Here is an 18,783-nt window from a genome sequence, read left to right as displayed (position 1 = left end):
AGGTAGACATGGGGCTGGAGGAGCTGAGAGTTCCACCTCTTGTTCTGAAGGCGGCTAGAAGTCTGGCTTTCTGGCAGCTAGGACGAGGGTCTTAAAGTCCATGCCTACAGTGACAAACTTCCTCCAACAAGGCCGCTCCTATTTCAGCAAGGACACACTTCCTAATAGTATCACTCCCTGTGTGCCAAGCATTCGAACACATGAGTCTATAGGAATCAAACCTATCCAAAGCTATAGGGTCTCACTATGTGGCTTTGGCTGTCCAGGAACTCACTATGTATACCAGGTCAGTTTTGAATCCACAGAGAGCCTCCTGCCTCTGCATCCCAAGTACAGGCATTGTTTACTCTTTTGGTACCTCTCTCTTCATTTGCCCTCGGGTTAGAAATGCTATCAGCCCAGGCTGTACTCTTCCCACCTTCTATTCCTGCAACAGGAGACACACCCAACAGTCAGAACCCACAGTGAACATGTAGGCTGGCAGAGCAAAGCAGGGCAGTCCCCAGCAGGCAGCAGCAGGCAGCCCTGATACCTGTCCAGAGCCCAGTGGGGCAGGCAGAAAGCTTCCTCCGAGTGTGTGTGCCCTCAGGGAACAGCCCAGGCTGGGTGTGGCCAAGTGGCTCAATGACCATCACCCAGCTCTGGACTTTATTGCTGCTGCAACTGCAGATCCAAGCTAATGATAAAGACAGTGACAGTTTCAAAGCCCCGATAAGCTTGTTAGCACTGCAGGGGTGGGGAGACAGAGGCTGTTATCCACCAAGAGGGAAATGTGTCGCCTTAGTCAGGCATCTGTTCTTGGAAAGTGACAGCCTTGGGAACATGATGACGAGGCAGATGGCTCTTCTCTCCCAGTAATATCTGCCCTGTTGGACCCCAAATGTTATTCTAGGAATTAAGTGGTATTCCTTAACATCTACTGAAGTCTACAGACATCCTGTCATCCAGACATGGGTTATCCTTCATTATTTTTGCTCCTCATTTGGGCTCATGATTCCCATTAGCATCAGTTAATTCTCTTTCCCTCATCCTAGACGGCAAAGACCTCCCTGCCCCATTGCTCCTGCCTTTTAGTGTCTCTCTCTCCCCATAATCTACTCTGCCTGACTGAGCATCTCTAACACTTTCCATGCACCCTCTGCCTCCTGAGTTCTCCTCCATATCTGGCTGTGTAATTTCTCCTTTGGAATACGGTCCCATCCAGGCAGGAGACCCAGAATTATACCATCACCAGACCATGTGTTCTGTCTCCCATTGTCCCCAAGAACTTGACCACTGGAAATTTCTTCAGTAACTTAAAAACTTATTTTTATGATTTAAAGAAATTATGTGTGTATGTGTGTCTATGTGTAAATTATATTCACTTGATCGTAGGTGTCTATGGATTCCAGAAGAGGGTGCTAGATCACCTGGGGCTATAGTTAGAGGTGCTTGTGAACCACTCCATGTGGGTTCTGGGACCTGAACTTAGGACTTCTGCACAAATAACAAGCATTCTTTACCACTGAACCCTTTCTCCAGTTCTGCAGTAACTTTTTTTTTTTTCTTTTTGGACACATGGTCTCCTGTATCCCAGGATGACTTTAAACTCAATATGTAACCAAGGATGGTCTTGAACTCCTGATTGTCCTAGAGTACCACCTAGGTCTATGTGTCCTAGGCCACCATGCCTGCCTTTATACAGTGTCCACACTGGGGATAAAATCCGGAACTTGACTTTGTGCATGCTGCACAAGCATTCTACCGATAGATCACATCCTCACTTTCTCTCCACAGTATCTTGCTAAGGCTTATTCAGTTTAAAAGTTTCCAGCAGAATTTACATGTTGAGTCCAGAGATATTCTCTTGGAGAGTAAGCAGGAAAGGGGGAAAAAATTGGTGTTAATAAAAAGAAAATAGAATTTGCTTCTAAACAATATGCAGAAAGATTAACATAAAACTATCTGACTTTAGGAGAGATAGTGGGCTTTAGTGATTCACCATAGCGTGTGGGGAGCAAGAGAAAAAGAAGAGAGCGTTCACTGCTTTGCAGTGACATTCAAAACCTGTCCACACAAAGAAAGATGGCTCTTATGACCTCTAGAAGATACCAGAAGTTTCATTTCTAGTATCTCAATATTATTCCCTCTACCCCTCTTTTCCCATGTTAGGCCCTAATACTAACAGTTCTTATTTCTCTACTTGGCCAGAAAAGAACTCCAAATAAACAGAAAGTTGATCCTAGTCTGGGTCCTCACAATATGTTAATTTTTGAGTTTCTTTTTACTGATGAACTATATGCTTACACTGTGCAGTGAATAGAGACATGTTCGTTAGTGTTAGGCATGCCCTTAACAAGATACTGACATTTTAGGTAAGGGGAAATCGCTCAGCTGGTAGAGTGCCTGTCCCCACAAGTATGAGGACCTGAGTTGACTCACCACCCAGGTAAAAAGCCAGAGGTAGTGTGCTAGCTTATAATCCCATTACTGACAGGTGGAAACAAATGCATCCCTGGGCTTTATTGGCTTGCTAGTCTAGTGATAATCAGTGATATTCTGGTACTAATGAGAGACATTGTCTCAATAAAACAAGTTTGATGGTTCCTAAGGAAAAAACCCTCCCACATAACAAGCCTGCACACACATACATACCTGCACACACATACTCATCTGCACACAAAGACACACATATACACCTGTACACACACACACACACACACACACACACACACACACACTGACATTTTGATCCCATAAACCCCCTTCCCTTTTCAGAAAATGCCACATTCAAAAAGGACAGCCATTATTCTGATGTCTGTTGCCACAGATAGTGTCAACTGCTCTTGCTCTTTATAGGACTATGATTAGAGTACGTTATATATAGGCAGATGGCTCTTCTACACACTAAGTTATTTCTAGTTTCTTGCACACAGCAAAATCATTTTGAGATTCGCCCTTTATTGCCTGGCGATGGTTAGGTAACATAGATTTTCCCTCTAGTTTTATTTTCTAATTTTTTTCTTTATAACGGGTTTTCAATGTGATTTAAAGGCCAGTGATTCTGCTGCAGAAAGCAAGAAGCCTCTGACTGAGTCCCCACCCCAGTAGCCACTGGGCCCCCTCCTCCCAAAGCTCATCCAGCTCATGTCCCTGTTACCGGCTACACGAGCTACGAAGCCACTGGCCACTGGCATGTGTGCCCCACAGGTGCCACCATAGCCTTTCTGATGAACATCCTAAAGGAAGCCGCCCATCTGTTTCTCAGTCCCAAGGTTGGTGGCTGGTTTTGGATGTCTGTTGACTGTTGATACTTATTTACTGTATAAAAATAGTTTATCATTTGTATCATGAAACAAAAAGAAATGTGATTTAAAATGTTTCACTGTGCCTTTCTAAGCCTTATTGGTCTAAAGTAAAATAATCTTTTTTCCTTTAAATCAGTGTTGGGCTGGAAAAAATTGCTCAGCAGTTTAGAGCACCTTCTGCTCTTGCAAAGGACCTGTGTTCCGTTCTCAGCATCCATATGGCAGCTCACTATTGTATAGAACTCTATTTCCAAGGAATCTGGCTCCCTCTTCCGGCCTTCAAAGAGACCAAGCATCCTGACGATACACAAATGGACACACAGGCAAAACACTCAAATACATAAAATAAAAATAAATAATGTTAATCTTCAAAAATGTTTCCCCTGCCACCCACTTTCCAAACTCTAGTGATACGGACCTGCTTCCTCCTAGCTGTTGACTGGGCCACTAAGCCAATGAGTTTGGATGGTTTTTATTGTGATGAGTGACCACCGCTCTCTTTCCCCTATGGCGCTTCGGATTCTGTTAAATCCATTCAGTGAGCTTTCTGTTTCAGCTATTTTATTTTTAGATCATAGTTTTTTCATTTGGTTATTTTAAAAAAATAATTTTTATTGTTCTTCAGAGGTTTCCTACTGTTCGATTAGTATTTCTTTTGCTGTGATAAGCATTGAGATTGGATGTGGGGTGTGGGGAGGTTTAGTTCATCATTGTGGGGAGTAAAGCAGAAACTCAAGACAGGACCGAAGGGAGAAACCATGGAGGCCCTCTGCTCTCTGGATTGTTTCTCTGGCTGCCTCAGCTACCTTTCTTATACAGCACAGGCCTGCTTGTCTGCTGGGGATAGCACCGCCCCTAGTGGGCCGGGTTCTCCCATTAAGGAAATGCCTCACAGACATGCCCACTGGTCAATCCAATGGAGACAATTCCTGAATTGAGATTCCCTCTTCCCAGGTATGTCAAGTTGATAACTAAACCTGACTGACACCTTTGTTTGTGCACTATATCATCTTTACTCTTAAATTCTTGAGCATTCTTTTTTATAATAGCATTGGTAATTCTTGTATCCTTCTTTAAACACCTATATTACCTTTGAGTGTGCTTCTGTTGATGGGGGTGGGGCTAAGGGTTCCCTGTTCCTTTCCTGCCTTATTTTCATTTTACTGTAACGCTTGTGATTTCTTGCTGTTGACTGAAGGCAATATCTTTGAGTGTTTTAGATGGGTTTTAGCCTTGTTAGGACGTGTCTGTAGAAGCCTTCCCCCAGGAAAAAGCCAGCTCAGGCTTAAGGCATGATCATTCTGCTTCTTGACCTGAATGGCTGAGGTATCCCGCAAGAGTTTTATACCCTGGTTGATTGGACCTTTGAAGAGGTTCAGCACAATCCAACCTCTGGAGTCTTGATGATCACAGCCCTCACTGGATGTTCCACAGCTGGCCTGAGAGAGTCTTGCCCTAGCAGTGTGCAGCAAAGCCTTAGGCTGAGGTGGTTTTGCTTGTTTGGTTGGTTGGTTTTTTGAGACAGGGTTTCTCTGTATAGCCCTGGCTATCCTGGAGCTCACTTCGTAGACCATGCTGGCCTCGAACTCAGAAATCCGCATGCCTCTGCCTCCCGAGTGCTGGGATTAAAGGCGTGCACCACCATGCCCAGCTAGGCTGAAGTTTTAAGAGGGCTTGGAATTGCTTCTTGAGCCATGCTTGCCTGTGACTGGAATCCTGTTCCATATGCTCCAAATGCGCAGAAGCCACAAACCTTGTTTGAGTTTTTTCAGCCAGATACATAAGTCCTTCTGCTTCTACTTCCCTTTAGCAGAAGCTTAAGAAGTTCCCCCAGGGGAAGAGGGGAGGGGGGGAGGGAGGAAAGAGAGACAGAGAGACAGAGATAGAGAGAGAGATACAAATACAAAGAGACAGATAAAGAGACAGAGAGACAGAGAGAGCCTAATGTGGTGAGTTGATTTATTTGCTCTATCTATCTATCTATCTATCTATCTATCTATCTATCTATCTATCTATCTATCTATCTATCTATGTGGTGACAGAAGTGTGGTGTTCCCCCTGTCCTGACTTCAGCTTGATGCCTACCTTGCCTTTCAACATCTATCTAATTATTCTACAATTATCTATATGTGTCTATTTCCCCCAGAAGTGAATTGGCTGTGTCTAGTGATTTCTGTGTCTTCAGTCCCTTTTCTACATTTACAAGAGGAGAGCCCTCATCACACAGGTAAGTAGGTTATCTAAGAAAAGGACAGGGTTCTGATGTATGTGTTCAATACTGTTCTGAAATCAAAGAACACAATAAAAAGAGAAATGAAAGAATAGTTTGTGACCCTGTCTATAATAGAAATGAGTGGGAAAGTACCACCAAGGACTGGAAATCACCACCAAGACTGCTAACTGCTGGGCTTTAAGGAGTTAGAGATTATGGTGGTTAGAATGAGGATGGCCTTCCACAGACTCACATATTTAAATGTTTGGTTCGCAGTTGATGGATTGTTTAGGAAGCATTAAGAAGTGAGGTCTTGTGGGAGGAGGTATGTCACATGGGGAGGGTGGACTTTGAGGTTTCAAAAACCCATGCTGGGCCCAGCCCTGAGTTTTCTCTTTGCCTCCTGCCTGCAGGTCAGGATATAAGCTCTTAGCTATTCCTCCAATGCCATGTCCCGGGACATGCCATGTCCTGCCATAACTAAGCCTCTGAAACTGAAACCAAAACAAGCTTCCAGTTAAATGCTTTGTTTTGTAAGTTGCCTCGGTCATAGTGACTTTTCATAGCAATAGAAAAGGAACTAAGACAGAGATCTAAGCAGGAATGTTTAGAGTCACTTTTAGCAGGGTACTAAAGACTGATAAAGATTATCATTTAAATCAGATTCAAATAGAATGGCATTTGGAAGAGAGAATTTGATCTGAGAATGAGGAGGTAGAACCCAGAAGGAAGGGTGAGCCTTTCTCTTCCCACTTCACAGGACCATGACAAAGCCTTGAGGTCTGCTTTGGGGATCCCTATGCTATCCCTTTGGGGTCTGAGTCTCTATTCTCATGATTTGAAAATTCAAGTTATGTCCTGACACTGTGGATTAACTTGTCTTCCACGGCATGATAAAGGTTATAAATTAGTCATGTGATTGAGGAAGCCCTAAAAGGGCCGCCTAGCCCTTCTTCATGCTGGTTGGCTGCAGCCATAACAACCGTTTCTGCAAGACCAAAGTTCAGCTTCTGCACGTCTTTATGGCCTTGTTCACAGTTCAATGTTCAGTAGCATAAAACTTCCCAGGAAGACGCAGGTTTTACATTTACAACCAAGTGCTAGACGTCCTTTCTAAATACTGGATCCCAAATGATAAGGCCCCCAAATATTCTAAGGTCGCTGTTGTTGTATCGTGGGGAGCTTTCTTCCTGAGAAAATGCCAACCACACAGAAAACCTTGATGTTCCTGTCTGGCTTTCTCACAAGCCTGGGCTCAGTTGTCGTCATCTGCTCCATTCTTGGGACACAGGTGTGGATTACCAGCAGGATTTTCTTCACAGATGCTATCTCCAACGGTACCATTGTTATTACCTATGGACTTTTCCGTGGTATGAGTACTCAAGATTTGAATGAAGGTCTTCAAGATCTGGACAAAAACTTTGAAGGTAAATGACCACCCAGTTAGAATGGGAATGGCAGCCCATGGGTAAGACACACCATTCTACATTTGGGCCAAACAGCCATTCAAAACTAGTCTCTTCAAAGTCCCAAGTGAGGCTATCATTGGACTAACTCATAATTTTGAAGGTATTTATTTTGTTTTCGGACTCATGGCTCCAATGATCTTGTTATCTTTGGAGTCTAAACCATTGTATTGGCAGCTGGGCTTGAATTGTACCTATCTGGTTTATTGACAAATGAATAATTAAGTTAAAGTGTATGGCAGCCTTATGGTGTTTAAGAGCCAGCAGAAGCAGCATTTTAAAGAACATTGACCATGGGTTTTGACTTGGGGCATCCAGCTCCTTCCAGAAGTTTGTAAGTAATCACATAGGGAAAATGTAAAGGAGAAAACATCAGTATCCAGTAAGTTTCTCAGCTTCTTGCATTTACACTTTTGTATTCAGAGTATCTCATTGTTGGAAATGGTATTTAATTCCTATGAATCCTGTTACTTATAGGATTTCCTGTTTGTTATTCATTTCTGATGTAATAACGTCTTGCTCTCAATAAATACAAAAGAAACTATCGAAGATAAATAGATGCAACTAGCAGAGTTTTGGATTTTAAGACCTAGCATTACGGTTTTTGAAAAGTAATTGCCACAATTATTCGAACATAGCATATAAGCGGACTTCACATTGCTCAGTTCAGGGTCTGTACAGCTGGGTTTGGGCATTTACATTTCTAACTATGCACCTGATGCCTGTGTAATGTTTGGGGCCCATACTCCAGGATAGAGTTCTAGCAAAATTATGATTTTGTTAACAAAATGGTTTCTATAAATCCAGGGCAATGTACCTGGGAGTTCTCACTGTGTCTTTGAGTGATAGGAAAAGCACACCTTCCCTGAGGTTTCAGTTGCTCCCCCCTCCCCTGGTGCTAGCCACAGCCTTTCAGGAGTGTGAAGAGACCTCGTCTCCATCAACCAGGAGCTCGGATTTCAAAGTCCCCTTCAGCTCTCAGTAATAGCATTTTCAAAACCAAAAAAATAAAATAAATAAAAAAAAAATAGTCCCCTTGTTTGTGAATCCTCTGGCACATTTAAGTGCTTGGGACAGAAGTCTACAGTGTTGGCTTGGGACCAGTTGATTCCATCTAGAGATTGATGACCTCAATGGAATCCCTGACTCTAGTTGAGGTGGAGCAGAGAAGAACAGGGAAGGAACACCTACGTGATTGGGAGTGACCATTCTGGTGTCTGGAGGGGAGGGACAGCCACAGTTGGGAAGCAAAGCTTGGGATCAGTACCAGTTAGGCCCCTTCCTGTCAGTATAGAGACAGGCAGAGAGTGCTCGCACTGCCTGTGCCTGACTCTCTGTTTTTACCGTTTGCTATTGGAAAGCCACACTGTAAACCACCCACCCCCACCACACTGTCCAACCTCTCATTGCTGCAGAGGGTGAACAACCACCCGGCGGAGGAAGATGTTACACAACTGCTAGATGGCATGTAAGGGCCACTCAGAGACTGGGGGATTTTTCCATACCTGTGACTGTGGTAAGCACTGAGCAAGTAAATGTTTCTCTCAGACAAGAAGCCATCCCTAGAACATGTTGGCAATGCTAAGGATCTCCGGCTGCTTAGCATGTCAACAGAATCCAGGATTGACAGGAAGACATGATGCTCTCCTGCCAGTAAGCCAGAGTGGCTGAGAACATCATTAGCCAATCATTGGTAGCTGTAAAATTAAACCTGTATAAAATTAAATATGCATTGTCCTGTTCAGCACTTAGAAACTGATGGTTCCCCTTGAGAAGTCAAGTGTGTTATTTTTGTAGCGAAGGCCAGCACACATTGAAATCTTCAGGCAGTAATTCATATTATCAGACCCTGCACTGGGGTCTGATATCTTGTGTCTATTAGACGACAGGGTTTTCAGTGAGAGAGCAGACTAGACAATTTAAATCTGTTTGGCAGATTTAAAGGGTCAAACCTATCCAGCCAACCAGAGGTCAATGAATGGAGATGATGCCCAGTCAGCCCCAGTCAGGAAACCTTCTGTTGTGGAACCAGACTGACAATGAGCTCTGTTGGCTAGATTGGTCCTGGTTTGTCTACTATCCAGATAAGTGACTGTTTAGCTCTAGCCAGGAGTGAATGGATGGTCTTTACTACTTCTAAAGGGCCAGCTGTATAATTTCAGCTTGAGATATCTGCCTTAGGGAGAAGCCTCCTCTGAAGGAGGAGGCTCTCAGTTTGGCTCTTAGGTGCTTTATAACAGGATCCTGAATGAAGTTATCCCCTTGACTCTGAGAATGCTCTCAGGGCCTAAGGGGCATTGACATGTACTATTTCCCCGGGCTGGCAGGAATGGGACAATGTGTCACTTAGATGTGGCATCCCTCAGAACGTCATCTCCAGTAGTACTCAGCCTACACCAATACCCGACCAAGTATCTTTAGAGAATCATTTTGGCATTTCAATGATTGCAGTTTCTTTTCCTATGGCAGCAGATCGCTTTGATCTTGGTCCCTTGGTTAGCAGACATGTGAATTTTCAAATAGCTACACTCTCATTGAAATGACTCTGGCCTGGAAATGCAATCTCTTTGGATGGTACAAAGAACCTGTACCCTTGACCTTCCATATCAGTGAAAAGATTTTCAGATTCATGTTTTATTCCTCTTGTTTAAAAAAAAACAACATAACAAAACAAAACAAAAAAGAGCAACAACAACAACAAAAACCCTTACTAGATGCATTGTTTTCCATGTAGCTAGGACAAAATGCCAGAAATAATTTTAAAGGAGGGAAGGTTTCTTTTTAGTTCCCGGTTTCAGAGGGATTTCAGCCCATCATTGTGAGGAAGGCCTTTCATAAGATAGCTTCCTCACATCGTGTGGTTCAGATAGCAGAGGGCACAAGCTGGAACCAAGGGCAGGTATAACCTTCCAAGACCTGCCCCTAGGAATCTATTTCTAGTAGCCAATCTGTGTCTCCAGAAATTTCTACAGCCCTCCTTAAAACAGTGACTCAGGCTGCAGACTCAACCTTGAAAACTTGACCTGATGGAGAACATTTTAGTCAACCTATAACATCAGGTGTGATGTTACCATTGATTATCAACCTGATAGGAACCAGAGTCTCCCAGGAGACAAAGCCTCCGGGCACGTCTGAGAGGGAATCGCTACACTGGGTTAACGGTGGGAAGATTCACCCTAACTGTTGGTGGTGACATCTGGGCTGAGGTCTTGGATTGCATAACACGAAGAAGGCAAACTGGCCAACCTTCTTCCGTGAACTCGCCGCTGTTGAGCACTCTTTTGTAGCCATGAAGAAGGTGATTAATACACTAAGTGATTTTAGGACAAACCGATTGTAACTATGACTCAGGGTGGATGGTCAGCAGCCTTCCCTTGGCCAGATCCTAGGTTGACACAAGCTTTGGGCATTACTCTCAAGCTCCTTGGTGGCAGGCTGCTTGGAATTGATTTATTGGAGACAGCTCAGGACAGAAGATTACAGATGAACCAAGGCAGGCTGGGGGCAAGTGTCAGGCTCAGTGGTCTGTGAATGGATTGTCATCTGAGCTGGCTTCTTCTCAGTCCCCACTCCACTGCTTTCTATTTCTTTTCTGTGACCTCAAAATTGTATTGTTAAACAGAATGGAATTGAGGCCTTAAATACGGCACAGGAAAGAATGGCAAGCTAAAAAACTCAAATGGTGTTGATGTCTTGAGAATGTGTGAAGGCTTCCTCCCTCCCTGCTTCGACTTCCTCTCATGCATCAGGATGTTTCCTGGAGAAGGGCTACTTATGCTTTTCCCTTCTCAGAGTTGTAACCACATTAGAAGGAGGAGTTGGTGGGAATGAAGACAACCGAACCAGAGAGCTTAGCCACTTTTCTCCCAAAACAATCTTGGCAACTGTCCAAGAGGCTGAGGCGCTAGCTGTGACTTCCGGTGGGGGAGGGGAGAGGGGCAGGCTATGCTCTAAGATCTGTCAGTACTGTGATACCCACTAATGGAAGCTTTGCACTGGGTCAGGTCTCTGGTGGCTAGTTGTCTGAGGTGGGAGTGGGGTCTGTTCCCACCCACAGAACCAGCTTTAGTTACTTGTGTCAAAGGCAATTTAAGGAAGAAAGGGTTTGTCCTGTTAGTCACATTGCGTCCATAAGAGACAGAGACAGAGACAGAGACACAGAAAGACAGCAAGACAGGCAGACAGACACAGACAGACAGAGGTGAATGCTGGCACTCAGCTTGCTTTCTCCTTTTTATTCAGTCCAGGACCTCATCTCATGAGAAGATGCTCTCTACATTTAAGGTGGATCCTCCCACCTCAACCCAATCTAGAAACTCCCTAACAGTTATGCAAAGAGGTTTATTACCCTGGTGATTCTATATCCTATAGGTCGACTCTCTGTGTAACCATCACACTCAATGTCTATGGACTTACCGAAAACAAGACCTGGAGGTGGAGGGCAGTTGGAAGGCGGGACCTGGGTGGCTAAATCTTACCCAAAGGGGAGCTGGGTGTCTGGATGCCCAGCTGAGGTGTCTGCTGGCTGGCTGCTCATCTCTGTGCCTCTTTCTTGGACAGCCAGAATCAGGGCAATTAGCTCTGATTGTGAGGGGACTCCTGATGCAAAAGCTTGTCCCATGAAAGAAAGAAAGGGAACAGCACGTATCTGCTAATGTCATAGGGAGGGAGCAGCTGTCAGATGCTGTGAGGGTTATTGTTACTGCACTCCAGCTAACTCTCATCAAACCTTCAGCTATCATTGTCTGAGTTCTGAGGCAGGGGCTGAAAAGACATAGCTGTCATATCTAGGAGGCAGGGAATTCAGAAATAATTTTTTATAGTGCAGCAGTTAAAATTAAGACGAATTACCCCCCAAGTATGTAGGAAACTATGAGTCAGCAGCCCCAAAATTAACTCTCTTTGGAAAATGATGTCTGCTAAATCTTATTGAAAGTCAAGGCAGAGCTGAACTTGTCATCTTCTTTTTCTTTTTTGTGTGAGTGTCACGTGTGTGTGTTTGCACGTGCATGAGCAAGTGCTTGTGCATACGGTGTGCACATATTCATGGGAGTCAGAGGTCAATACTGTATGTTCTCCAATTTTGTCTCATCTTTCCCCCCCTTCAATTTTATGTGTATGTATGTGTGCTTGTACAAGTTTATGTGCACAATGTGAATGTAGAAGCACAAGGATGCCAAAAGAAGGTATTGGCTCCCCTGAAATGGGAGCCTCCACATAGGTGCTAGAAACTGAAGAGGAGTCCTCTACAACAGAAAGCATGCTTAACTGCCAAGCCGTCTCTCCAGCCCCTTCCACCTTGCCTTTTGAGGCAAGCTCACTGATGGAACCTGGGCTCACTGATTCTGCCAGGCTGGCTGGCTAGCAAGCTCCAGGCGTGCTCTTGTCCCCTTGGGATTAAAGGCTTCTCCTTAAAACATGGGTTCTGGAGGGATTGAACTCAGGCCCTTATGCCTTCAGGGCACACACTTCATACGCTGAGCCCGTCATGGTCACTTTTTAATGGAATATTCCACTTGGGAATAAAGATCCACATAGAGCTGTAAGTCAGTGTGGAAGGCAGAGAGAAACTCAGAGAATTCCAGGCCTTTGGGACACAGAGCGCATTCCTCACACTCGTTTCATTTTTGACTTAAATATTTAAATTATTTTCTTGACTACCGAACTCTGCCAAGGAGAAAGAGAAAGTTCTTTTGTCCCCAACCAATTTCCCTTGAGATCGAAAGATGTTTCCTCCTGCCCTGGTTCTTGGGGAAGAGGAAGTGGGTCCACCTTGATGAATGGCTGACTCAGCCACAGGAACCAGCCTGGACCTCTGCCTGGGTGTGTCTCCCTAGCTCTGTTGCTTCTTCCTATTCTCCTGACATCATCTCCCTCCAGTTTCAAAATCAGCATATGCTGAGTTAGTACAAGCAAAACCTCCCAAACACATAATTGCCGCAGAGCATGGAGAAGCAGGCAAGAGACTCCAGTTGGTTAAGTCAGGGGCAAGTGAAACCCCAGCCCAGATCTTTGAGAGCCTCTTGGGGTACAGGGCAGAAGATGTAGGCTTGGCTCAATCCACCAAGGGGTCACTGACAGACGGCACTGAAGAATTCAGTCACCATAGCAACAAGGAGGCGTTGCCTATGGAAGCTGTGCTTTGCCCTGTGCATCTGAGGAATGAAATGTTCTACACTCAGGGTGGCAGGTCATGGTCCACTTGCTGCTGAGCTTGTTTCTCTTCTCCTGGGGTTCACAATGGATGCATGTCTATGTTTATCACACGCCACAGTTACGCTCCTGACTCCTGCCCTCTTTTCCTGCATAGTCCTTCACCCTTTGAGCCCATGTCCTGGGTTGCTGCTGCCCTCAGGCCTCTCCCTTGCAGGAGGCACCTACTCCGGGTTCAGCCCCACACTACTCTCCTCTCCGTGGGGACTTCTTCCACCACCCAATATTTTTGTTATGCCCCTTTCATGCCTACTTTGTTTAGTAGGAAGATATTGCAGATTTAGAAAAATAAATATGAGGACTTAAAACTCAAGATGTCTTGTCCACCACATATTCTTTAGCCCCAAACCTTCCAACCTCTGACTCTTCCAGTCTTTCTGCCTTCTCTTCCCCAGTGAAGAAAAACCTGGCTTAAAAACAAACATCTTTATTTATTTACATTGTATGTGTATGTATGGGTACATGCACATACACAGAGGTCAGAGGAAAAACTCATGGGATTCAGTTCTTTTCTTTACACATTCAGGTCCTAGGGATTCAACTTCACCTAATGCCCTTGGCACCCAACAGCTTTACCCAATGTGCCACATTGCTGGCCCCGAGCCTGAGCCTGTCTTTTAATGGTACCACTAGATTCATCTTCTGATATTTATAAAAATTATTTTATTAATGATATGATTGCTGGAGACATTTTAAGATTAAAAACATTATTTTGTTTAAAAAAAAAAACCACACAGATGTTTTCACCTAAACTGGACTGAGTACATACATATTCTTATATAAGGTAGATGTGAGACCCTAGGGTCCTGTGTAAGACCACTCAGAATCATAGTTCATAGGCAGGGACCTTCACCTCAGTGAAGATAATGCCTTTTAAAAATGTATTTATTTCATTTTATGTTTTGCCTGCAAGTATGTATGTGTACCACGTGCCCATGGAAGCCAGAAAAAGGTGTTGACTCCTCTGGAACTGGAGATACAGATGGTTGAGAGTAGAAATCAAACCCATGTTCTCTGCAAGAGCAACCAGTGCTCTTAACTGCTGAACCATCTCTCCAGCACCCCAGCCCCGTTCCTCATACAAGCCTCTCAGTCACACAGCATCTCTTGTTTTCCTTGAATGGTCATAAAGAAGAGACGGGTGCTCGGTGTGCAGTTTTACAGTGAACATCAGAGCGAGGGTGAAGTCCCGGGCCCTCAGAGCAGGGCTCCATGCATGAAGAAGGGAAGGAGAGGGATGCCTTGCAAAGAGAGGGTGCTGGTGGCACATGGTAGGATATGGTTCAGCAGATGTGTTGTCTGTTTCTACTGTCCCAGGGAGCTCCCGGCACACACATCCCTGGAAATTAAGAATCCAGGTCTCCCGGGCTAGCTCCTACTCTTTAAAGCTGAGCTGAGCTAAGGCTGTGAATGTTGCCACATAAAAACAGGTAGAGGAAGAAAGCGGTTGGCTAGTTCTTACTCACCCCTCTGACTGTTAGGGCTTGCAGCGTCCAGTGATTTTTGCTAAAGCTGTTATAGTCAGTACCACAATCTATTTCCCGGATTGTCTTTTCCAGGGGACTTCACAGACCATCTCTAAACACACACACGCACACACACACACACACACACACACACACACACACACTCACAATCATTGGAAAACCTCATTGTACTTAGGAAGAGCATTCCTGTCATGTCTGGGCTTTTGTGAGAAGAGTAGGAGGTGGAGGAACTAGGTGCACTGGAGAATGGCTGCTAGGGCTCCGAGGATCTGATGGCTCAGTGCACAGAGCACCTCCATTGTGTCTTCCGCAAGTGCAGATCCACTCTGGGGCTTCTTTGCATTTAAGATATACAAATGCTATGTTGTAAAGTGCTTTCAGCTTGGAATGAAGAATGAGGGCTAGCCAGAGGGTTGTGTTCCCAGCTGCCACCAGTGTTGGAGCCCGGGGAGGTAGAGTTTGGATCCCAGGAAGGTACCCCGATTTGCCCTATCAAGAAACATTTTTCTATCTCTGCCTTCTGCTATGGGCTAGCACTTTTGTGGTCACTTCCACTAGTCCTTATTCTCCTGCTTTTCTTTCTCTGTCAGCTCATCCTGGCTCACCAAATTCTTCTAATCCATAGGGTTTATGGGATCCCCACTACATGGGGGTTTGTACAGAGACCCACCCTAAGGGTTTCTGCCAGAAGCAATAATTCTCAGACCCAAAGGGAAGCTATGGTGATGGAATTACCATTATCCTACCAGCAAGGCTTTGAGGGCAAAGATCACTGGTGAGGGAGTTGCAGGTATTCAGGACTTGAAAACTAAGGGAAACATCCACCTTCAGTAATGTGGCTACAGAGTCAAGGACTGGTTTGCCATGAGGAACTGTCTCATTATTACATGTTTGTGTATGTTCCTTTATGTGCATATGCAGGTGTACTGGCTAGTTTTGTGTCAACTTGACACAGGCTGGAGTTATCACAGAGAAAGGAGCTTCAGTGGGGGAAATGCCTCCACAAGATCCAGCTGTAAGGCATTTTCTCAATTAGCGATCAAGGGGGGGAGGAGGGCCCCTTGTGGGTGGTGCCATCTCTGGGCTGGGAGTCTTGGGATCTATAAGAGAGCAGGCTGAGCAAGCCAGGGGAAGCAAGTCAGTAAGAAACATCCCTCCATGGCTTCTGCATCAGCTCCTGCTTTCTGACCTGCTTGAGCTCCAGTCCTGACTTCCTTTGGTGATCAACAGCAGTATGGAAGCGTAAGCTGAATAAACCCTTTCCTCCCCAACTTGCTTCTTGGTCATGAGGTTTGTGCAGGAATAGAAACCCTGACTAAGACAGCAGGCAATGTGTATATGCAGTTGCACACACATTCGTATATGTGTGCCAATTTCAGATGTCATTTTTCAGGTGATGCCCATCTTGGTTGTTGAGACAGGGTTTCTGATTGAACTTGGAACTTACCAATTCTACTAGACTGACTGTTCAGTGAACCCCAGGACCTACCTGTCTCTGTCGTCTCCCCAACACCGAGATTGCAAGTATTCGCCACACCACCCACACCTCCTGCCTTTTTCAGGTGGGTTCTGGGGCTTGAACACAGACCCAGGGCTTCCACATCAAACACATCACTGACCGAGCTGTCCTCTGAGCCTGTGTAGTCTTGGCACTTTCAGGAAGAATGGCTTACTGCTTCCTTCTCTGACACCATGTCTACTCTAGCTCGGCTGTATTTGTATTCTGCACTGTGCACTCACCAAATGTTGCTTTAGTTTTAGGGACATTGAACAATTCTTCCCAGAAGTCTCTGCACCTGGTGGCCATCCTCCTCCTGATCCTGAGTCTGGCGGCTTCCGTGCTGAGCTCAGTGTTCACCTTCTACAACAGCATCAGCAACCCTTACCAGACGTTCCTGGGACCTATGGGCGTCTACACCTGGAATGGACTCAGCGGTGAGTTTCCTGAGAAGACTCATTCATGTGCACACACATGCATCCGCATACATATGCATGCACATGTACACATACACGCATAGGTGTACACACACACACACATTGATGTATGCTCATGAACACACATGCACATACACTTGCCTCTTGCCTTCATGAGAAGTAACATGGACTCCAGGGTACCTGGGTGGCCGAGCCACAGAGCCAGGAAAAGATGCCATCTGGGGCCAACACTCTTCTTGTGAGCTAGAGTGCTGTGTGGTTGCTAGGTGGTTTTGTTATTTTTGTGAGGGTGGGGGGATGGGGGTGTTCAGATGGGGAGTGGATGACTTAGGCAAAAGATTCTCCGTGGGTTTTGTCCATGTACTTCATCCTTTACACTTGTCCAGTGGGACTGACACTTCGAGATTAAGGGACTTGGATACAAATCCAGATATAGGTCTCCAGTGTCAAGGGCCCTCCATCTGCCACGGAACCTTGTTCACTGCCAGGATAAACAGTGATCTTAGCTTCACTCACGGGACTCAGAGCCAACAGAAGCAGCAGCCTCAGGCATGGCTGAATTTGGAGACCATGTTGTAGGAAGTCTGCTTCCCTTCATCCCTGCATACAGTGATTCCCCAGTGTGTGTTCTGTGGCTACACAGTTGATTCACTCCTCTTAAAGGTCAGATGTCTGTACACACCCTGACTCCTGCAGTAGCAGCTTTAGAGGAAGACCTGTCACTTTCCAAGAACCAGGAGAATGTCCTGGGCCCGATTCTCATGGACTCACCCACTGACATGACCTGGTCAATCTCTGAAGCCAAGACAGATAAATTGACTCATTAAGTTGGCTAAGGAGACTTGTCCATACTGGAGCTGGGCCCAAGGGCAGCCGTTCTTCAGCTTTAGAGGCACACAGGGAAGGAGGAGTGGGTTCTCATAGAAGGGGAGATGACAGGAGACCAGACTGGGCCAGTACTGCCCTGTTTACAGCCCATGGGGCTTACAGCTTGTCCCCTCTCTCTTCCTCTGCAGAGGAAAACAGGATGACTATACAGATGTCAGAAGTCTACGTCTGCTGGGGGTTGGGAGGGACAGGAAAAGGAATCTGGACAGTCTCCCCACAGCCCTGCCTATGTCTAGCCACAAAGGGCTATGTTGAGTGGAGAAAATTCCCCACACTTAACTTCTGCCTCAAGGGTATATTCTAACACCGAGGAGAGGCTCTGGGGTGGATAGGAAAACCACCTGCAATAGCTATGTAAGGGGAAGTCATACATTCTGACTTGAATCTGGAAGCCTTTAGTCAACCCCAAGAGTTGGGAGTAGCCTATCCTGATGCTCAGTAAGCTGGATTCTGTGTTCATATGCCCCCAGAAAGCTTCCATTTTCTCCCCTTATCTGGAGTGTTATAGAGTTTAGTGAAAACTTGGTTTGCAAGAGGCTGATCCTTCAGAAAGCTCTCTGTACAACACTGACAGTGTCGCTTCTTAGCCTTTGGGCCACACTGATGGGAGGGCTGAATCCAGGCCAGATTTAAGGCCCTGGGGCCGATGAGAATGCTACAGTCTCTTGAGGCACTGGGCTCTCTTGGCCTACCAGGTTGTGAGCTGGCCCTGTGGGCAGAATAGGAAATAGATTACCTGGCTCATTTCTGGTGGGGAGAAACAGCAATAACACTGCCTGAGGCTTGTAACCCGGACATCTCAGTACACGCTGGCCCAACGTGGCTGGAGTTGGCCTCAGGGAATTTTAAGGTAGCTAGAGGGGAATTTGGATTTGGACACAAACTGTCTCCTCTAACATATTGTTCCTCAGCTGGAGAACACAGGAAGTAATGAGTCCCATGGCCCAGCAGAGAAAGGCTGCAGGCCCGGAGCCCATGTCCCCAAGCCTTTAAGAACAGTCTCCCTTCCCCAGCCTCTTTATATCTATCACTCTGGAGAAACTGTGAAAGCCTAGAGATGCAGGCCTCTACTTCCAAGTACTGGAAGGCTGAGACAGGAAGGTACCCCAAGTTCAAGATTGCCTGAGGGAGCTTCAAGCCCCATTTCAATACAAAAAAAAATGAAGAGGGTAAGCAATTTACTTACTGTTTTTGAGGTTCTATACTTAATTTCCAGTACTACAGGAAGGAAGGATGGGAGGTGGGGACTGAGGGAGGAAGGGAGGGAAGGAGGAAGGGGAGAGGGAGTGAGGAAG

At 45.6% G+C, this 18,783-nt stretch overlaps 1 protein-coding gene across 1 annotated transcript in view; it reads left to right on the top strand.

Annotated features, from left to right (window-relative positions):
• Positions 1–6,562: 6,562 nt before the first annotated feature.
• The window catches only part of Clrn3 (clarin 3), a 16,351-nt gene continuing 4,130 nt past the window's right edge, over positions 6,563–18,783 (top strand). The window contains exons 1-2 of the mRNA XM_021222458.2: positions 6,563–6,926; positions 16,421–16,600. Of these exons, the coding sequence (XP_021078117.1) occupies positions 6,698–6,926; positions 16,421–16,600 (409 nt within the window). The 5' untranslated portion in view covers positions 6,563–6,697. The remainder of the gene's footprint in view (positions 6,927–16,420; positions 16,601–18,783) is intronic.

This window comes from Mus pahari, chromosome 1 (assembly GCF_900095145.1).
Source record: "Mus pahari chromosome 1, PAHARI_EIJ_v1.1, whole genome shotgun sequence".
Taxonomy (NCBI): Eukaryota; Metazoa; Chordata; class Mammalia; order Rodentia; family Muridae; genus Mus; species Mus pahari.
This window is presented reverse-complemented; position numbering and strand designations above follow the sequence as displayed.